Source organism: Nyctereutes procyonoides, unplaced genomic scaffold (assembly GCF_905146905.1).
Source record: "Nyctereutes procyonoides isolate TBG_1078 unplaced genomic scaffold, NYPRO_anot_genome, whole genome shotgun sequence".
Classification (NCBI taxonomy): Eukaryota; Metazoa; Chordata; class Mammalia; order Carnivora; family Canidae; genus Nyctereutes; species Nyctereutes procyonoides.
The window spans coordinates 31,623,805-31,645,077 of NW_026575020.1; the positions used below are offsets into that span (position 1 = coordinate 31,623,805).

At 59.1% G+C, this 21,273-nt stretch overlaps 1 protein-coding gene across 1 annotated transcript; it reads right to left on the reverse strand.

Moving 5' to 3' along the window:
• Positions 1-12,412: 12,412 nt before the first annotated feature.
• On the reverse strand, positions 12,413-14,290 carry LOC129499068 (epididymal-specific lipocalin-9-like). Its single transcript, XM_055308709.1, has 6 exons — positions 14,195-14,290; positions 13,664-13,800; positions 13,430-13,503; positions 12,939-13,049; positions 12,555-12,656; positions 12,413-12,438 (listed from the first exon to the last, which is right to left on the reverse strand). Exons 1-6 carry the CDS (start codon positions 14,288-14,290, stop codon positions 12,413-12,415), a joined length of 546 nt encoding a protein of 181 aa, XP_055164684.1.
• Positions 14,291-21,273: the final 6,983 nt, after the last annotated feature.

Genomic DNA, 21,273 nt, shown 5'->3' on the forward strand with positions numbered 1-21,273 from the left:
GTCCACAGCACCTTCTGTCTGGGTTTGGCGACAGCTGGAGACTTGCAGGGTCTGGTGACCCGGCCCCGTGGCCTGTCTATATAGCCATGTGGTTGGGGGCGCGGTCAGTGGTGAGGAGCTCCTGTCCTGTCCCCATGGGGAATTGGGGCTCTTCATACTGATGTCTTAATCTTGTTCATAATGTTAGCTCTTGTGTGTTCTCTTCCCTGTTGCATTGGACACCAAAAATATCATGTACCCATACAGCCAATTTCCAAAATCAACAACCAGCTGTGGGCAGTGCCAACTTCCTGGGCCTGAAGGGTGCCAGCGTCACCTTGGTGTGCCCTCCGTGCCTGCCACGTTGCCGGGACATGGCCAGTGACCAGGTGCTGTGGATGGGGAGACCCCCAGGGCTGAACGGTGGGGTGCAGGAATGGGGGAGCGGGGCTGGAAGCCTGCAGCCCTCCATAGGACGAGGACGGCGACTGAAGTGTGCTGGGGGCTGAATTGTGAGCCCCCCAAAATGCGTCTGTGAAGGTCCTGACCCCCAGGACCTCAGCATGTGACCTTACTGAAGGCAGCGTTGTTACAGATGTCTTTAGCTGAGATGAGGTCATGCTGGAGTGAGGGGGCCTTGATCCCGTATGACCTGTGGCCTCGTGAACAGGGGCTGCGTGGACACAAGATTCACAGGAGCGGGGAGGGGCCCGGGGCAGATCCTTCAGGGGGAATAGCTAGGCTGACACCTCATTCCCAGGCTTTGGCCTCCAGACTGGGAGAGAGGAAATCTCTTCTGTTTAAACCCCATCTCTAGGCCTTTGTTCCCGCCTGGACTCAATGCCTGACCAGCACTCCCCCCGCTCAGAGGCCACAGCCCTCTGGCTGCTGGCCTGTCCCCTCTGCCTGGACAGGAGGGACCCTGCGGCGTCTTCCCTAGGGAGCCCCCGGCCCGGCCTCCGTGACCGGGTTGCAGAGAGTCACAGGGCCTGGGTTCTGCTCTAACACGCAGGACCCCCAGCCCCCAAAGCTGGGCTGAGAAGGTCCCACGATGAGAAGCACTTTCCTGTGGCCTGCCTCCCACAGGGTCAGGTTGGCTGAGCGGATGGAGCAGAATCCCATGGCGACTGCTGACCCCCAAGCTTCACTTGTCCCCACAGTGGTCACCTGTTGACCTCCCAACGTTGTCATGAGCTGCGTGTTTATCCCCTATGATGGACGCTGGGCTCACTGGGAGCTGATAGAGTCAGGGGCGCTGTCTGTGGGGGTGCTGAGGGTCAAACTGGGTACCCCCAAAAGATACTTGAAGTCCTCACCCCCAGGAGCTAAGAATGTGATCTTCCATGGACTGAAGTCTTCACAGACGTAATGAAGATGAGGTCGTGCTGGGGTAGGACAGACCCTGAACCTGGGTGCCAGGGGTTGTGCAGGAGGAGGGATACTGGGGCACAGGCGTGTGCAGGGAGGGTGATGGGTGGTAGAGGTGGATGCGGGAGGGAGGTGTCTACCTGCCCAGGACTCCTGGGATTGTTGGCATCTCCAGGGCCTGGGGGACACCTGGGATGAATCCTCTGTAAGAGCTGCCCAAAGGAACCAGCCCCGCTGGCCTGGAAGCTGGACTTCTGGCCTCCAGAACCGTGAGGAGCAAGTTTCTGATGTTTTGAGCCACCCAGCCGGTGGGAACTTGTTCTGGCCACCCCAGGACATGGGTTCAGAGGATGACCCTGGGCAGAGCCTCGGCCACAGCACGGCTCTGACCCCTGGACAGTTGGAAAGAAACCAGAGGGCAGGGGGTCCTGCATGGGCAGCAAAGTCCACCCGCTCTGCCCACGTCCTCAGGGCTGCCTGCGGAGTGAGGGTCCCCAGGGCCAGCCTGATCCTCACAGCTGGGCGACGGGTCTCCTTGGAGGTGCCATGCCGTGCACAGGAGGGGAGCCCAGCCTGAGCTCATGCGCCCCTCCGTGGCAAGACTCCCGCCCTTGGTGCACATCCACGGTGAAAACCTCACGGGCCAGGTACCAGAGAGGCTCCTGGGCTTATTTCATCTTCGCGAATTCTGGGCGCTATAGCCATCTATTCCTTTGTTTTGGCCACACTTATGGAGCGCCCGTGTGTGCCCTCCAGGACCCTGCAGACTGGAGGCCTGCACCTGCCGTTTGGAGTCGGATGGGGCGAGACACTATGGGGCGCATTGCCAAGAAGTTCAAGTGGAGGGGACGGTACAAGGAAGACACAGGAAGTTGGGGAGCACTTTTGGGTCAGTTTTCAAAGGAAAGGTCCCCTTGAGCAGGTGACCAGTGAGCAGAGGGGGGCACAAGGTCGGGGAGGGCTGAGGGCAGGTGGAGAGCAAGGAGCAGACCCCCCACAGAGCAGGGAGCCCTACGCAGGACTTGATCCCAGGACCTTGGGGTCAGGACCTGAGCCCAAGGCAGACGCTTCACCCGCTGAGCCCCCTGGGCATCCTCTCTGCTTTTTTTGCCTGAGGGTACTTGAGTTCTAGGAGCTCCAGATTCACATCTTTTGCCACATTTGGGATCTTGTTCATCCATTATTTCTTTACATGTGTCCCCAACATCTGTCCGTTCTCTGCCCTGACACCGCAGTGAAACACCAGGCCTTGGATGTGGTCACACAGCTTGCTGGTGTGCTGCTTGTCATCCCCCACCCCCCAATCCTTTTCCTCCTTGGTTTTTAGTTTGGGCAATTCCTGCATATCTATCTGCAGGTTCACTGCAACAACCCCCCAACCCTCAGCCCCTGATCCCGGGGAGCGTGTAGTTTGATGTGTGTGCAGTGAGCTTGGGATTCCTGTTTGTTTCCTCTTACAGTTGCTGCTTCTCTCCCGAGCTGTCCCTTGTTTGTCTGAGAGCGTGCTTTTCCTTCCTGTCCACAGCCGCTGGAACCTACAGTCAGGTGACTCCAGTGCCTGCCTGCTTGGCATGGGCTTGTCCCCCATGTGTTTGCTGGTTTGGGACCGTATCCAGGATGCCATGAATGGTGTGATTTAGATTCTGGATCCTGACTTGTTCCTCTGGAGAGTTTTTGGTGGCCAGGTGTCCTTGGCTGGGCTCAGACTTTGAGCATGGTGCGTTTGCTAGGACAAGGATGTCCCTTTCTTCCCCCTGAGGCTTGCTGGCTGCACGGTCTGTCTCGGGCGTGCAGAGATGTGTCCCAGGCATGCATGCAGGCTCGGAGCTCACCCTCCTTCCCAGGATGCCCCATCCTTGCTCAGAGCTCAGGCTATCTCTAGCTTTGTTCTCCGGTTCTTTAAACTAGGAGCATCGGGGGGTTTCCATCCAAGCCTTAGCCACCGGCCTCTGCTGAGTGGGGCTGTGCTCATCAGGAAGCTGTTAAAATTAAAAAAAAAAAAAAAAAAAAAAAGGAAAGACAGAAGAAAAATACTTGGTAAGTCATCCAGTACCTTCCACCATCTCCAGTTCTGCGGCCCCTCGTCACTGTCTCGCACTTTTAGATGGTTGATGTCTAACCTCTGTGTGTGCTGGGGCTGGTCCCACTACCCTGAAGCAGGACACAGACTCAGAGTTTAACAGGGACATTGTCACTGCCAGGCTGAGAGGATGCACAGAAGGACCCACTGGGGGCCCCTGGGGGGGGGGGGCGGTCCAGGTGGGAGAAGGGGCTAGTGGGGATGGGGAAGCCTTAGAACAGGTGAAGAGAGGTCGGCTCCTGTTTTGAGGAGTCAGAGACCTGCTGCAGGGTTGGGAACAGGAGGCCTGAGGATGATGCGGAGCTGTTGTCCTGAGCACCTGGGTGGTTGGAGGTCAGGGGAGACTGGGGTGCTGTTCTAGAGGCCTCGAGCAGAGGGTCCCTGTAGGCATTGGCAGCTGTGTGGAGCTGGCAGGTGCCGTGCACTGCTGGGGCATTAGCCTGGCTCTGGGTCCCAGCATGAGGTCCCACAAGACACCAGGCCTCCAGAGTGGACCCTTCCTGGCCCGGGTGAGGTTCTGGGAAGGAACTGGAGCCCCACAGCCATGTCCTGGGGCTTTAGGGAGAAGACTAGAAAGGAATAAGGTCCAGGGAGGCTCAGGTGAGAGCCAAGCCCTCTCCCTCCCCATGGCTCAAGTGCTCTGAGCTTGATGTGGGGCTGGGGTTCTGTTGCTGACCCATGAAGGCAGGAACCTGCCCACCACCCTCCTCTTGCCAGAAGCACATGCCTCCACATTCAGTCCATCTGGGGCCAGTCTGTCTGGGGCAAGTCCATCTGGGGCCAGTTCATCTGGGGACAGTCTGGGGGCCAGTCCATCCGGGCCAGTCCATCTGGGGACAGGTCATCTGGGTACAGACTGGGGGCCAATCTGTCTGGGCCAGTCCTAAGGTGCAGCCTCATTCAGGCCCAGGGGGTCTGAACGGTGCAGCCAGGAGCCGGTCCTCTGAGAGCTCCTCTCCCTACACTGTTTCTTGGCGACGTCTCAGCATCTCTTGGGGGCATGCAGATCATGGCCTTGCTGATGATGGTTGGACAGAACCTGCAGACATGCCAACTTTGAAAGATGCCCAAGCATCGTGGAGCCTGGCTGCCAGGGGCAGAAGGGAGGACCTGGGGCCAGCTTGTCTGAGGACAGAAGGGAGTGGGATGAGGTCACCTTGCTGCCCAGGACCTCAGGACTGTGCTGTCTGTTGTGTGGCCCCTCATAAGGCCCGAGCTCTGTCACCTGCACTGAGGGCGGAGGTCAGGGCCTGAGAGCAACTCCAGGCTCACAGCAGGATGGCCGCGGGGGTGGGGAGCAGGTGCGGCCCACCTCTGGAGGGTCCTGTGTGGTTGTGTGTTGAGTCTGGGGATCCCATCCCCAGGGCCTGAGCTCCGAATTCCTTCCTGTCCTTTACCCCCACGTGACAACCCTGAGGGACCCTCCCACATGGTGTCCCACGGCTGTCAGCTGGCCCTCAGCCTGGAGCACTGCGAGGTGGCCATCAGAGCTGGGAAACATGAGGTCACGTGTGAGACTGCCCGCCCTCGTTCCCCTAACCCCTCGCATCACCTTCCAGGGCCCGTGATGGGCATGGGGCTGGGGAAGTGGAGGGCAAGGAAGCCCCGTCTTTGTGCCTCTGGGACTCAGGTGCATGGTGAGGTGGATGGCCAGGGTTTGTGCCTCTGCCCACCCTTTTCCCTGTATCATGGCCTTGACCCCGGGCCCCACCATGCAGGGTCACGACCCCTGGACTCCTCTCTAGCCTGGAGCCCCCAACACCTGGCTCCCTGTGTGCCATGTTCATTCTGGAATGCTGAGCTCCATGCTCCTCACAAAACTGGATTCAGTGGTTGCAGGTGGAGCTCAGGGAGCGAGTGACCAAGGGGCCATGGGGGGTCCCGGGTCTCAGGCTGTGGGTCCCATGAGCTCGGCGGATGGAGATTCTGACAACATGGCCTTCCCTGCTCCAGGAGGCCGACCTCCTCCCCAGGCATGGCCAAGGTCACCCTCTGGCCTGCTGTCCAAACCTGGCTCTGGTAGCCAACAGGATGCTGGCTTTGAAAGGTCAATCTTAAAAAACAACACTGAGCGGGCCAGCTCCTGGTATGCGGCCTCCACCGTGCCCATCCCGGACTCCGAGCATCCAGCCCCTGGCCATCCCCTGACCTTGAGGAGGGCAGAGCAGCTCAGAGCTCCTGGCTCAGGGCAGAGATAGCACAGTCGATTTTTTCATTGGGATATTTGTGTGCCAGACTCCTGTCAGGTGCTGAGAGTGCAGAAGGCGCCCAGCGGACGTGGCCTAGGGAGCTCACGGGCAGCTCAGGCTCCACCGTGACGGCAGCACAGCCGCAGCAACACAGTCTGCCCGCTGGTGCTGGAAGCACTTGGCCCTTAGTAGCTGAGGTAATCCTTGTGACGATGACCTCACAGCACAGGTCTCCTTACCTGCAGTTTGCAACTATGGAAACTGAGGCACAGAGAGTTTAGGAACTGTGACCAAGGTTGCAGGCAGGTAGGCAGCAGGGTCTGGCCCAGCGTCCTGCACCTGCAAGTTGGCACGCTTCCTGCTGCGAGCGCCAGGAGGGAAAGAGGAGGAGCGGATGCAGCCCTGAGCACATGAGTTCCATGGACAAGGATGGGGGATAGATGAGAGGACATATTTCAGAACAAGAGGGAAGCAGCATGGTCAGTGGCAGGTGACAGACCAGGGAGGGTGTCTGGTGCCCAGGGGTGCACAATGGATCGATATCCCAAATAGAGAATTAAGAATCGACAGGGAAAAAACCCACCAACTGTTAAAGTGGCAAAGGAACCTGAACAGGCAGCTGTTGAGGAGGAGGAGGAGCGTGCACATGCGCCTTCCACCTGCCGGGAGTCGGGGTGAATGCAGGCAGTGAGCTGTGTTTCCTCACCTGAGAGAAGGGGCCTGAGCAGCCCCTGGGGATGGAGGAGGCAGCGCCTGGGCTGTGGAGGGCAGAGCCGCTTCGCAGCCATGGGGACACTGTTGGCAGCGTGGGGCTGCACGCACCCTCAGGGCCAGCGTTCCACAAGCAGCGTTCACCCTGGGGGGGGGCGTGGGCACCTCAGAGTTTGCCACCGGATGCAGCAAGTGCGGTGCGTGTTTTTTTTTTTTTTTAAGATTTATTTATTTGAGAGAGAGGATGTGTGTGTGTGTGTGTGTGTGTGTGTACACGTGTGCAGGCTGAAGGGGCAGGGGGGCAGGGAGACGAGCGCACCCCATACTGAGCGCAGAGCCCAATGCAGGGCTTGATCTCATGACCCTGAGAGCATGACCGTGACACAGAATGCTGCAGAGCGACACACGGGATGGACAAGGGCCATGAGCCCATGTGGAGTGTCCACCCATGGCCATGGAGTGCTGGCAGGGCACGGACCCTACACAGACCTGCTGCCCGTGCATCTGTGGAGGAGAAAGGCAGCCGGGGACCTACTGATGGTGGTTGTGACGCATGCAACAAAAAGTAACAAAAGCAATGGAGGCCAGTGTCCTTGTGAGGCCCTGAGGGGCTACTGAGGGGTCCATTACGTGACACTCTGTGTGTGGGAGGGGCCTGCAGGTCAAATACCCAAAGTGAAAAAGAAAACAGGGATGCAGAATGCCCCACGATTCCCAGCTGAGCGCAGCAGGAGTACCTGGAGAACCGGGATCTTGGTGCTGCCTGCGAGGGCCCCCTCGGGATGAGGAGGGTACCATATTTGCCCCGAGATGAGGGGCCCGGGCTGCTGTGGCCCTGCGCCCCCTCAGAACCCCTGTTCACCCTCGGATCTTGTCCAGGTGGGTGCTGCCGGCTGGGCCGTGTGTACCAGGGGCCCGGGGACAAAGACGTGGTCCTGGCCAGACTCTAGCTGGCTCCCCTGAGCTTCTTCTCAGCGAGGCCTCAACCTTGGCCTCTAAAGACATGGACAAGCACCGAGAAGCCCCATCCCTAGGATGACCCCAGCCCCCCTGAATGCCTGGCTGGCTGCGTGTCCTGGTCAGTGCCCGCCCGAGCCAGGCCCCGCCTGCCAGCAACCCCGGGAGGCCCGGCCACACACACCTGTGGTAAGTCTCCAGCTTGTCCCCTTTGCTGGAGCCCACGTGCCCCTCTCCCTGGCCCTCACTCCCCCCAGAAGGTCCAGTCTCCTCCGGGCAGGGAGTTCAGCTGTGGTGGGGCCCCCTGGCTACTGCCTCTGTCAGCAAGTCTGGTCTGTTCGTCTCTGACACTGGTCACCGGCCTCCCTGGTCAGAGGGGAGGAGCAGGGGGCAGTGTTAGGAGTCCATTGGACACTCAGGCAGTTAAGGCCAGGGTACCCGACGAGGACACAGGGAGCCAGGACGGTGGAGACAGAACTGCACTGGCATCCTGTTTGGCAGCACGGACAAGACCACAACAGCATCGTGTCTGCAGCCTCTGTGCGGGCAACTTTGTCAAACGTCAGCGTGCAGACATCAACGCACAAGACCATCGACACGTGGACAGGAGCCCACCGAGTAGACGTGTGCAATCAAAGCCCTGATGGACACGCCTCAGCGCCCAGTCCTCGGGGTCTTCTCTCAGGACACTCACGATAGTTCTGCGAGAGAGCTTATAAGGACCCCCAGATTTAACACCAAAACGGCCACGCTCTCGGGCCCCCTCCCTCACTGGGAGCCTTGTACTATTGCCCGGTAAACTGGCATTGCTGCCTACCATCCTCTGTCTGTTCCATGTCTTCAGTCCTGAACGCTGTGCGACCAGGAACTTGGGCACTGAGGGAACAAAGATCGTGTTCCCGTGGCAGACATTGGAGCGCCGGTAAGCTTGGGAAGGGCAGGGCTCCTCTCTGGAGCCTCCTGGGCCGCTCCCTGTAGGCTGGGGACACCACAACCCCTGTGAGCCCCACCATCCTGGGTGCGGGGGCACAGACACCCCCCGAGGGCCAAGTGAGAGTGGAGACGAGGCCGTGGTTCGGGAACGAGGCATCCAGGGAGCCCTCCCTGGAGAATGGGGCACGTGTCCATGGGTCAGAGTGGAGAGAACCTGCCCCGGAGGGGTTTGCTGTGGGCTAGGCTGTGTCATGGACTTTAGGGTGTCACCAGGGCAGCCCTGCTGGGTGCAGTGCTCTTTATAGAATGCACACCAGGAAACCCCCAAACTGTCTGCGGGCTCCTCACAGGCCAACTGCTGCCCGTCCCCCCAGCCCGGTGAGGCTCAACTGTCCGTGCTGGGCCCGACCTGCACCTGCGCTGTGCCCCCGCTGCCCATACACCCTGACTCTGCTGGACCTGCTCCACCCGGCCTGGCCAGGTCCCCACAGTCCTGTATTTGTCCAGGTACTGGTGCCACCAGCATGCGCAGCCATGCCCTGTTCTTTCCGGACTGCCAAATGTTGTGCCCATGGCTTGACGGCGGAGGAGGCAAATCTGGGCTCCTGTCTTGGGAATAAATGAGAAGTTCAGGTTCTGGAAGGCAGTATGCAGCACAGTTGGCACCTGGATGCGTACAAGGTGGCGGGACGCCAGGGTTGCCACCGCGGCAGCGGCTCAGGGAGGCCTGGCCCCACCTGCCATCTGCAGCTAGTGAGGATCTGCCCGTTTCGTGCAGCGATGGTGCCTGCCTGGGGGTGACACTGGTTGGTGTAGGTTCAGGTGACTTGTCCTCACCTCCCACGAGCACCTGCCTGACTCAGTTGACAGAACCGGCTGCTGCTGTGCCTGGCCTCGCCTTTAGGGACCTTGCCTCGCCTCTTCCCTCCGTGTCACTTGTTCTGGAACCTGCTTTTTCCTGGACATACGTGTGTTGACCTGTGAAGTCTGTGGCCAGGCCTTCCTTCTCGGCCCTCTTTCTAGTAGCCGGCACCTGCAGGGACCTGTCCTGTGTTCCAGTGGGGCCATGGTGAGGGGGTCACCTGCACACACAGTGCCACTGGCCTCCGTTTCCAAGCTCTTACTTCGTGGTGCTGTGTGGTCCTCCCCACATGGGGTTTGTGCTGGGAAAGGCAAGGACTGAGCTTTGGCTGGGCGGCTGGCCTGGCATGGCGTCCCCTTTGCTTTCAGGCTCACCCAAGCGGGGAGCAGGGTCCCTGTATCTGGCTTCCTTCACCACCGTCTCCACCGCTACCGGCTCTCTGGGGAAGTGGGAACTGAAGCAGCACGTCCTCTGATGCGTGCCAGCAATCTGGATGGAACCCGTGGGGGACTGTTCTCTTGCCTTCATCTGAGGCCAGGGAGGAGGCTGTGGTCTTCCAGAAAGCCCAGGGCAATAAAGATGAAAGAAGACAGCGGAGCCTCTCCCCACTTGACACCCCCAAGGTCGCTCCTGTCGTCCTGGCCTGGGCCATGCAGTCTGACCCCCTGCAGGACTCCAGAGCTGTCCCTGCCCTGGGACTTCCCTTGCTCACACTGGGCCAGTGAGATCTGGTCCGGGGCGGTTCTTCCCTCTGGGCGGCATCCTGGGGCACTCTGCTAGTGTCCCCACTGATGCCCCTGGGCACCCCGCCCTGCCCTGGGCTCTCTGGCCTCTTTACCCCAGTCCGCAGCAGGTCCCCCTAGGGCTGTGACAGGGGCTGGGTGAGGGGGCGCAGGGGTGTCAGAGATTTACCAATGCCCCTTCCTTGGAAGTAAAGTCCTTTTGGGTGGCAGCAAACACTGAGAAGCGCTTTCCTGCTGGGGTCAAGCCCGCATTCTGTGGGCAGCTTGTCTGTTTATTCTCCTGCAACAAGCTCACCTGATTTTGGTCACGCCAGACTCGCCTCTGGGTCCTAATCGCTCACTGAGAGGGGACCTCAGCATCCCAACGCCAGCCACAGTGATGGTGTCTTGGCATGTCCCTCGTGCCCCGCCGAGCCCTGCTCTGTCCTGACCCCAAGACTGTGGGCTGCTGCATCTGTCACCCGGTCCGCCTGGAGGTCTCCGGGGTTGGGTGGGCTGCGGGAGTGCGCTGAGCACCAGAGCCCAGCTCGGAGGGCTGGGGCTGGGGACTGTTCAAGCGCTGCCATCCACCACGTCATGACCATCCCTTCTGGGAAACCCCGTTCTGAACCCCAGATGCCAGCTTTCCGAACCAGTGAGCCCTGCTGAGTGGGAAGCTTCCCACATGTCCCTTGCCATGGCCCAGCAGCTTGGACTGAGGCTCTGGACTCTGGACAAGGAGCCTGAGGCCAGGCTGGCCACTGCCCAGCCCCCTGCCCATCCTGATGGAGCTGCTCTGCCCCTGCGGAAGGGGCACAAAGCTCTCCATCTCCTGCCTGGAGCTCCTCAGACCCTGGTCCTCTGCAGCCCAGCTCAGCTGTTAAGAGCAGACACTGCTCCCCGCAGCTCCCTGGGGCTTTGGGCTGGGGGGTGGGGACTCCTGGAGATATGCGGCTGGGCCTCAATCCATCCTGCTAACCAGTCCATGCCCTGTGTTGGTCCTGGAGATTTCTGGGACAGTGGGCTGGGAAGAGATCTCAGGCTGAACTCACCCATGGAGGGGGCTCAGGGACAGCTGCGGTTCAGCCTGGGGGTACCAGGGGAGCCCCTCCTTGCCCCATCCAGCTGCCCACCCCGGAGCCACCTGGCTGCCTGCTAAGCATTGATGGAGCATGTATGTGTGGGGAGTTGGGTGGGGGAGGTGGAGGGAAGCCATGTGGGAAGCGAGGGCCAGCGATGGTGGTGGGGCCTGGGCTGAGCCCGGGGATGGGGAGACAATCGGGGAGCCTGCCAGCATTTTCTGGGAAATGACTTGGAAAGAAGGACAGATGTTTCTTCTGTTTAACCTTTTATTTTGAGAGAACTATAGACTCACATGCAGCTGTGGGAGTCAAGACACCGCCTGGTGCCCCTCATCGGTCATCCTGATGCCACCATCTTGCCTACCATCCCCCTGGACGCCGACCCTGGCACCACCCCACTGTCATGCGGCCTTGTTGCCGTGCCCTGAGGGGCAGGCGTGTATGTGCACAGCTCTGTGCTTTCCTGGTGTGTGCAGGCTCCCATGGCCTCCACCACGGCCCAGATGCTCAGGGAGCCCTCCGGGCATCCCTTCAAGCCGCACCCCACCCCCCACCCCCCACAGTGGTTCTCTGTTTCTGTGGTTTTCCAGACAACTCAACCGATCCAATCGTAAATCGTCAAGTGTGGCCTTCTGGGGTTGGTGGCTGTCGCTCGACACCACCGCCTGGAGACCTCCCAGCCCATTCCCGTTCATGCTGGGCCGGGTCCCCAGGCGCCTGGACCGGGGGCGTCAGGCCGTTTCCGGAGGGCAACTGTGAGCAGGGCTGCTGGGGATGTGTGCGGATGGTGTCGGTGTGCTCGTTTCCGTATTTCTTGGAGGGATGTCTAAGGGACAAGTGCTTCTAGTCTACGAATGGATTAACCAAGAATTAGTGGGAACTCCAAGTATGCACAAGTGTGAGGTGCATCAGGGGCCCATGTCCCAGCCTCTGAGCCCGTTGTCTTCTCTGAGGGATGACTGTCCCTCAGAGGAGGCGACTCTGGAGGGCTGGTCCCTGGGGAGGGTGGGGGCCATCTTCCCTGGATGCAGCTGGGCCCGGAGAAAGGACAACAGCTCAGAGGAGGAAAGTAGGGGTCGAAGAGGGTCCACCCAAGTGTGTGCGTGTTCCTGCGCCCATGTCCAGGACCTAGGGTGTGACCTTATTTGGAAAAAGGGAAGTGTCTGTGCAGATCTGACTAAGGAGAATATCTTGGAACAAGATCGTGTGGGATTACCCCGTAAGCCCTAAATTCAGTGGCCAGTGTCCTTAGAAGGGGAAGGAGACCCGGACATGGAGGGGAAGCCGTGTGGACATGGAGGCAGAGGCAGCCCCCCCACCCCACGCCATCTGCTCTGGTGGCCCCAGGACACTGACACAGAGTGTGCTCCATGTGTGCTCGGGCACTACCACCCCATACGGCCCCCTGATACTTGGGTCTGGGGAAGCAGCCCCACTCCTGCCCCCAGCTTCTCCCGCCGCACCCCATGCTACCCCCTCCCCCCGCCCAGACACGATGCTCACGCACCGGGAGGCCCGGGTGGGCTCCTCTACTTCTTGTATTTGCAACAGTCATCTGGGAAAACAGAGTGGGTTCGCAGATGGAGCCTCACTGGGGGCTCCCTCCCCAGCTCTGCGGCCCAGGGGGGCTCCCCCAGACCTCCTGGCTGCTGCCCATGGTGCTGGACCTACTTTGGTCGCTCAGGCTGAGGATGTTCTGAGGACCCAGCCCGTACTTTCTGCAGACTTTCTCAAACCTCTCCAGGAAGCTGGGACTCAGGTCTGGCACCCGTCCTGAGAACAGAGCAGCAGGGGCTAGGGTCCCTCACTGCTTGCTGGGATGCCATAAGGAGGAGGCCTCAGGGGCACCCAGGCAGGGCTGAGGCTGGGGGCGGGGTGCCCTGAGCAGAGATGGGGCCGGGCAAGGTGGGGGTGCACACAGAGCTCAGGGGCCTGGCCTGTGTCCCCAATGCTCCATGAGGGGTGACCTGATCATGGATCAGAGCCTTAGGGTGGTCAGATCCCCTCCAGTTTGGAGGGGCCCCCAGGCACGTGGGAGGGGTCAGGAGGTGGTACCATAGAGTGCCAGCACGTTGGTCTCTGTCCCATTCCTCATGTTCCGGAGATGGAAGGTGATGTACAGTTTGTAGTCGGTCTCCGAGAGGAGCACCCTGTTGTCCCCCTCATCTGTGTGGACACGCAGCTCAGCGCAGCCCCAGCTCACCCCTGGCATGTGTGCCAGGTATGCCGTGCGGCCGTAGGTGTGGATGGTGGGCTGGTGGCCCCGGCAGGAGGAGGGGTGCTGCTCAGGCAGTTTCCCTGGGCATCGCGGTGGTGGTGGTGCCCACCCTTCCCTGAACCCCAAACCAGTGCACCTGCCAGGCGTGAGCCAGGGGCCAGACCAGGGCCCTCCCCGGGGCCACGTGCCAGGCAGGTGCCCTCATGTCATGGTCAGGCTGCCATGGGGCCCCATAAAAGCCCCTAGGTCACAGCTCGCCAGGAGGCGGCTGACACCCTGGGGACCAGGAGCCCTTGCTGCCGGACGCAGAAGGGCCACTTGCACTTACAGTTGACGGTGTACTCCCCGTTCCTGTCCGTCTTCTCACAGACCACGGCCACCTTCACGCACTCCCCGAGCACCCTGAAACCGGCTGCTGTGACACCGGGCAGCCAGCCAGGGCCTCAAGCCTCCCTCAGCCCCAGGCTGACCCCCCGGTACAGCCTTTCCCACCCTGTTTACAGGGTGGGGGTAGGAGGGACATCGGTCCTCCCCCGTTCCAGCTGAGATGGGTGACACGCACATGAACTGGAAATTGAACTTCAGACTGCCGTCTTCTAAGCTTTCGATATTCTGTATGAAGACCCTCAAGTCCCCATCTTTCTCAATCCGCTTCATGTCATCCGAGGCCATGGACACCGAGTACCAGACCCCCGACACCTGTGGACAAGGCCCCGATGGGTGGGGAGCCTGCGTGTGGGGCTCCCAACCAGCATCCTACCCTTCCTGCCCTCCCAGAGTCCTCTCTGCCCTCCCAGGGTCCTCCCTGCCTTCCCAGGGGCTCCCCTGCCCTCCCAGGGACCGCCCCTTCCGTCCCAGGAACTCCTGGGGCCCTCCCAGGGTCCTCCTTGCCCTCTCGGGGACCCCTCTGCCCTCATGGGGACCCCTCTGCTCTCCCGGGGAACTCCCTGCCCTCCTAGAAATATCCACAGCCATCATAGCTGGGGAAGGAGAAGCAAGCCCTCCTCCCAGGTCCCCGACCCCAGATGGAGGACGGACAGGTGCTCTGTAGCCTGGCCCCTGGGAAGGGCCCAGACTCAGACCCTGGGCCCACCTTGGCCATGTCATAGTTTTTCCGCACGATGGCTTGGGGGTTGAGCTCCTGGGTGGAGACCAGGCTCAGCCCCAGGCTCAGCAGGAGCAGGGCCATGCCCACTGGTGGGTGCCTCGGCCATGGCCCACCACCTTTATACCCCTTTCTGCCTTGTAGTTTCCGCTCTCCTGCCTCCAGGCACTGCCTGTTCTCCCCACCCATCCTCTGCATGCTGGGAACACAGCCAAAGGCCACCACCGCTGCCACCCCCCTCACCGATTACGGATGTCCTGGAGCCAGTGATGGGATGACCCTGACATCTGCTAGGACAGAGTGTCCGTCTGGGTCAAGGTGGTAAAGGGAAGTCAGGTGAGGCTGGGTGAGTGGCTGGCGGGACCCTGGGCCTGAGCGCCTGCTGGCCGCAGGAGCCCGGGTGACCCTGGGCCTCCCTGGCCTCTTCAGCTGCTGGAGCTGGCAGCCGACAGGGACTGTCCCTGCCTGGCCTATGTGTCCGGATTCGAGGGCACAGAAGGGCCCATGACGCCACATGTGAGGAACTGTGTGGGCCATCCTTGCCTTGAGCATGTGGCTGTGACTTCGGAGTGAAACCCTGGAAGTGATGAATCCCAGGGGAGGGGACGCGAGGGGAGCCCAGATGGTGGGGCCAGAATGAGACAGACATTTTGGGGTTTGGGGCCTGGAGAGCACAGACCTGGGTTCACACAGCAGGGGGCCAGGGTCCAGAGCAGAGTGGAAAGGCCCTGTGTCCCCGTGCAGCAGGCAGGCTGGTGCTTGGGGGCCAGCAGGGGGGCCCCCGGTGGACTGACTGGGACATTGGGTGCCAAATCCCATCCAAAGGACCTGACCACAGCTCGTGGTGATCGCATTGAGTACCTGCTATGTTCCAGGGTGTGTGATGATGGTGAAGCGCCCGATCTCCAGACGCAGCCTTGAGAGGGGGTGGCAGCTACTGGACATCAGTACGTGGGGGTGACCAGGGCCCGCCTGACCCCCACTGCCCCTGTGAATCACTGGCTGTACCCCGCGCAGCCCCATCTATCTCCAAACCTTTGTCCCTGTCCCGTCCCCTGTCCTGCCTGTTTGTTATCGGGCTCCCAGGCCCCCTTTGTGATCTGATTCACCAGCTCAGTCCTGAGGCAATAACTGTCTCCCTGCGTCAGGTGCTCAGTGGGGACAAAGTAATTCAAAGGGTGTAAGTTTGACTCATTGGAGGAGCGTAGTCTGGATTTTCTCTAAAATAAGCGAGTTCTGCAGGCCCTAGGGTCAGCGGACTTCTTGTCCGAGGCTTCACTTCCACGGCGTGGTCTCAGGAAGCAGGTGCATCTGGCCCATGACCTCCATTCCCTCCGACACTCGCTATAGGCACCTGTCCCCCCCCTTGAAGGGGGACCCCAGACCCCGGAATGTGCTGGATTCCTTTCCAGGGGAGGAGCCCCCCCGCAGCCCTGGGGTCATGGAGGCTGTGGGGAGAGAAGGAGGCATCCATGGGCAAGGGCGGCCTTGATGGCTTTGAGGACTGAGCCCGCCCAGCTCACTCTCCACCAGGCCGGGCGTTGGGCAGTGACTCGCGGGGAGGTCCTCCCTGGTGGATGGACAGCACCCCCACGACTCCTGCCCACCCGGGGTCTTCTGAGAACCACAGGCCTGCAGCGAACGGGCCTTCCCCATGCGCGCAGACACCCTCCCGGTGGCCAAGTGGGCAGAGACAGGTGTGTGCAGCCCAGGGCTGCCACGGGGAGGTGGGGGCATGTGGGGGGATGCCCCCATGTGAGCACAGAGGTGAGGGCCAGGTGTCTGCAAGCCCAAGTCTGCCAGTGACCGCCGCTGGCACGGAGGAGGAAGCATGCACTCTGCCCCCACTGCAGTGAGGGCACGTCTCTGTGGCGTTTGTCGCATTTGTCGTGTAGCCAAGACACCATGCACACATGCTACACTTTCGATAATGAAAATGATCTTACTTTCAAAGGGGAGGGGTATGGAAAGATGGGTGTTACAGCCACAAATGGTGATGGTGGGATCGCACATGAGTAGGATTTCCCTGTGCCGAGCACACCTGATGGGCCGGATGGCAGGAACACATGTGGCGTCCACCGTCAGCAAGCTGAGTGCCACAGAAGCACTGGAAGGACAATGAAGGGGATGCGTTCTTGGGCAGGGAGGTGGCTGTCATGGTGGGACGAGGACACAGAAGCTGGTGTGCAGTGTCTCTGTCATAGGTGTGAACACACGCCATGGTGAAGACACTGCCCTGTGAGTGAGGCCAGTCCCTAGAAAACGAGGAGGGAACCACAGAGGAGACAAGGAGCCAAAGAGCATTTACCAAATATCCTTTACTTAAAAAAAAGAATATGTATTCATTTAGAGAGTGAGTGAGCACATGAGCAGGGGGAGAGGCAGAGAGAGAAACTTGAGCAGACTCTGCGCTTAGCCTGGAGCTGTTGGGCCGGTGGGATCAAGGGGGATAGGGAGGCACCAACAAAATGGTGGCGGACCCCCCACCTTGTTGCCCCTACCTCGGAACTTTCCCACCACCAGCAGACCGCCCGAGGATATGTCATCAGGGGGAGACTGGACCTATGCAGGAAACCTGAACCGTACTTACCCAGACCCCATATAAGGGCATGGGCAGTTATTGCCCCAGGCTGATTTCACCAGAAATATACCTAATACCTACCATCCTGTACAGACATACAACCCCTTAACCCTCCCCCCTTCAAAAGCCTGTTTGTACTCCCCTGGGAGTGACTTCCCCGGCCTGAGACTTCCCCACTCTTTCCCTCCCCTGGGGGCCGAGGAACCTCACCTGGAGAGCATGTCGCATTAAAAGCCTGTTTTATTTATTTATTTATTTATTTATTTATTTATTTATTTATTTATTATAGTCACACACACAGAAAGAGAGAGAGGCAGAGACATAGGGAGAAGCAGGCTCCATGCACCGGGAGCCCGACGTGGGATTCGATCCCGGGTCTCCAGGATCGCGCCCTGGGCCAAAGGCAGGCGCCAAACCGCTGCGCCACCCAGGGATCCCTAAAAGCCTGTTTCGACCAACTTTTGCCTGACCTCTCTATTTCATTTCATTACCGATCGGATTAAACCTGACAGGAGCCCGACGCAGGACTCGATCCCACGACCCTGAGATCATGACCTGAGCCGAAACCAAGAGTCGGACACTTCATGGACTCAGCCCCGCCCCACCCTGGGCGCCCCATCCTCTACTTTTTAAATGGGACAAAGTCCTGTCATCCAGCATCCCCAAGATGCCCCTGCCGGCAGCTGCATCATTGTGACTGGGACTTTGCCAGCTGCATCATCAAAGGGCCTGCTGATGTCACCACCTCAGAGCAGGGGACAGTGTCCAGCCTGTGGCTTTACAGAGACCCAGAGACAGAATGCTTGGGCAATACCCCCCTTGTCTCTCACAGCGCCCCCAGCCAGGTAAAGGGACCACCCTTCGGGAGGGGGTGGGCCAGTGTGAGCAGTACGGGGACGACGTTGCTGGGGCGCACCTTGGGAGGGACTTCCTGCCCCATCCACGTGGCGTTTCTAATGTCCTTGGATTGGTTAAAGAGGGGGCCCGTCGCCTGTCATGGGGCCTGGACGCTGTGCCTGTGCAGTGCTGGGGGACGCAGACCATCCAGTACGAGGACAACGGGGGCCACATTTGCGATGCCGGTGTCCTGCGGCCATATTATCAAAGGTCAAAGAAACAACTGAATCGATTTTTACGTTGTATTTGTGTTTAGCTCAAGAGATCCAGGCTATTTGAATTTCAGTATTTTATCAATATAAGATGATTAGGGAGCCGTGTTGATTCTTCTCTTTCATCTGACATCTGCCTCCAAAACCCAGCGTGTTCTGGGCCCTCACCGGGCACCTCAAGCCAGAGCAGCCCCATTCCTGTGCGCTCGACAGGCACACACGGCAGACAGCTGCGGAGCCGGTCAGTGTGCTGGGAAGCCTCGTGCCCGTTAGCCAAGTGCTCAGAAAGGAAGCATCAGAGAGCCCCCCTCTGCTCCAACACATGACCCTACAGGCTTGTGCATAGAAACCCCAAGTAAGCTCTGGGGTGTGACCAGAGCCCAGAGTCCCACGTTAGACCTGAATGCCTGTGATTTAGGTTTTAATCCCTGTTCGTGAGCATCGACCTTGGAGAGAGCTCATAGTTTTGGTTTAAACCACCATACCCTTGGGACCAACAAGCCATCTTACTATCCAGGTGAGGAAAAAGAACAGAGTCTACTTTGGGGGGCATGTCATGCCTCCGAGGCCAAGAAGGACTCCTGGATTCCTCCTCCTCATCATCACAGCTGGGTGTCACAGCTTTGTCTTTACAGCGGGGTTGTGGGGGCATTTGATGCATCTCTCCTATACCGTCCAGATAGAGGTGCACGTGCTGTAGCAGGAGGGCCAGAGGATGTGCACGCTCAGTGCCCAGGGCAGGGGAGAGAGGAGCTCGACGCCCTGAGGAGCACCAGTAGAACAGAGCTCCCCCCAACCCTCCAGGCCAGCCTCCTCCTTCTAGAAGCAGGAGCTTCAGTTGGTATCTCGAGGCCCCAAATGAGATGCTGTGAATCCAGGCCTAGAAAGTGGCAGGGGTAAGACTGTGTGTTATTTAAGATCTCCTTCTCTCTCCTTGTCCCTCCAGGAGGAGATGCATTCCAAGAGAAAGATGCTGTTACTGATCTCATGTGTTTTATACTTCCTGTTCATCAAGTATCACTTCAGGTAAACGTGAGATATGGGTGAGCCGGGACCCGTGAAGTTGGCAGAGAGGGCATCAGGGGCTGAGTTTGGTGCAGACATTAGTAATGCTCGGACATGACCAGACCTTCCCTTCTCTCCATGGGATGGAGCAAAGTGTGCAGATGTTAACTCTGTCATGTGTGGATGGGTAACAGTTACTCCTGGGGCGGGGTGGGGTGGGTGGGCGGCCATCGCCCAAAGCATCTGCTGGTGGGGAGCTTTTCCGCTCTTTTCCTAGGAGGTAGGCAGCGGGCACATTACAGGGCACAGTGAGCAATGTCGGAATCTACATAGCAAAGACTTGAAGGAAACGCGAAGCAAGGGGAGGGATAGCCCGAGGTTGCTCTTCTGGACATGCAGGACACACCTGCTAGTGACCCACGAGAAAGCTGTCTCCTATAGAGAAGTCCCTCTTCTCACCACCTCCTCACCAGCAGGGCTGTCTCCGCAGAGACTGAGTAGAACGCAGCCATACTGTCAGGAAGAACGTCTTTAGAGATGAAGCCTTCATGAAAACACATCTGATAAAAAGCTTGAATCCAGAAAATGGAAAGAACGCTTCCAGCTTGACAGTAAAGACACAGCCTCCTTAAAAAGCAGGCAAAATCAGAGCACACCGAGAAGATGCACCAAAGACGACACGCAGAGCGGGGACAGGCACGTGAAAAGATGCTCAAAATCATTTGCCATGGGATAATTGCCCATCAAGACAACGTGATGCCACCATGAACCCTGGAGAATCTGGCATGCTGATGACCGCTGTGTGCCGGCAGCGACATGGACAGCGGGACCCTCGTTCATGGCTAGGGCCATGCAACATGGGGCCGCGCCTTTGAAGACATCTTGGCGGCTTCTTAGGGAACTAAATACAGTCTTTCCGTTTACCTGGCATCGTGCTCCTGTTTGTCCACGTGGCCTGCAAACGGACCTCCACGAACAACCCACACCAGGCGTTCACAGCAGCTTTGCACACAATTGCCAAGAAGTGGAAGTGACCCAGTGCCCTGCCGCGGGGAATGGGATAAAGTGTGGTGCATCCAGACAAGAGGAGAGCATTCTGGCTTGAACAAAGGTGAGTGATTGAGCCCTGAATTGAGGTGAGCGATCGAGCCGTGAGGGCACAGAGGCACTTTAGATGCACATCACCAAGTGAGCAGACCAGTGGGAGTCCTGAATTTTGCCTGGCAAAACTCCCTACACATGGGGCATCTGTGTTGGCAGGAAACGCTGCTGTACGAAGACCCGACAGACTGGGAGAAAAGCTGGCAGGAGCCAGGTGGGCCCTTGCCTCTCAGCTGGGGACTGCTCTGCCCACGAGTAGGCACTTGTGGTAGGTCCAAGGATGGTGGTGATGTTCAAGGGACAGACAGGACACGAGAGAGCAGCACCGCACAGCAGGCATCATTGTCTCCCAGAGCCCATGGGGAATCCAGGGGGGACCCCAGGTCCGTGTGCCAGCATGCGTCTCTGGGGACAGCAGGTGGTGGATGGGCTTCGTGGAGTCCCTAATGTTGGCCTGCACTGCACGCAGCTGCGTGTGTGAGCCCACCATGTGGGGACAGGGTAGGCGTGTGGTGTGGAGCCAGGCTCCCCTGGCCCCCCGGGTAACAACAGCCCTGCATCCCGCAGGCTGGGCCCCTCACGCGCTTGCCCAGGACGAGGCCAACTCTGCTGCAGGCTGAGCGCCTTCCTCCAGGGTGTTGGTTTCTTTAGGTCAGGATCCCCTCTTCAACCAGCTGTGTTTTCCATGCCTCTGTCACTCCGTGGGACCCCAGGGATCCGTGACCCCAATATTCTAAAAGAAAGGCCACTTTTGGGGGGTGCTTGGGTGGTTCAGCTTGTTGAGCATCTGACTTCCAATCTCAACTCAGGTCTTGATCTCAGGGGTGTGAGTTCATGCCCCACATTGGGTGCAGAGCTCACTTAAAAATAAATGAATGAAAGAAAGGCTAGTTTTTAGTACGTTGCCCATCCATTACTTTGTGATTTTAGTGAAGTTTGCATGGGCAGCCCCGAGTTCGACAGTCTAGCCCTGGGGAATCCGATAACGAAATCAGGGTGTTCTCCCACCATTTTTCCCTTACGGACAGCACGCCCCAGTGTTATGGAGGCAAACTGCCCAATCTCATTAAAGCACAACAAAACTAGGTAAATTGTGTGTTTAGATGAAGGTTAAAGACATAATGTCGGCTCTTTCTCCAACCTGTTTACCTTAAATGCAGCAAAGCCACTCTGGTGGTGAACGAGGGGGGAGAACCTGTGCCATCTCCGTTCACAGCCTCTAAGCTGGTGCTACTGTGGGTTTGGTAAATCCTCCCAGTGGCATGCCCACA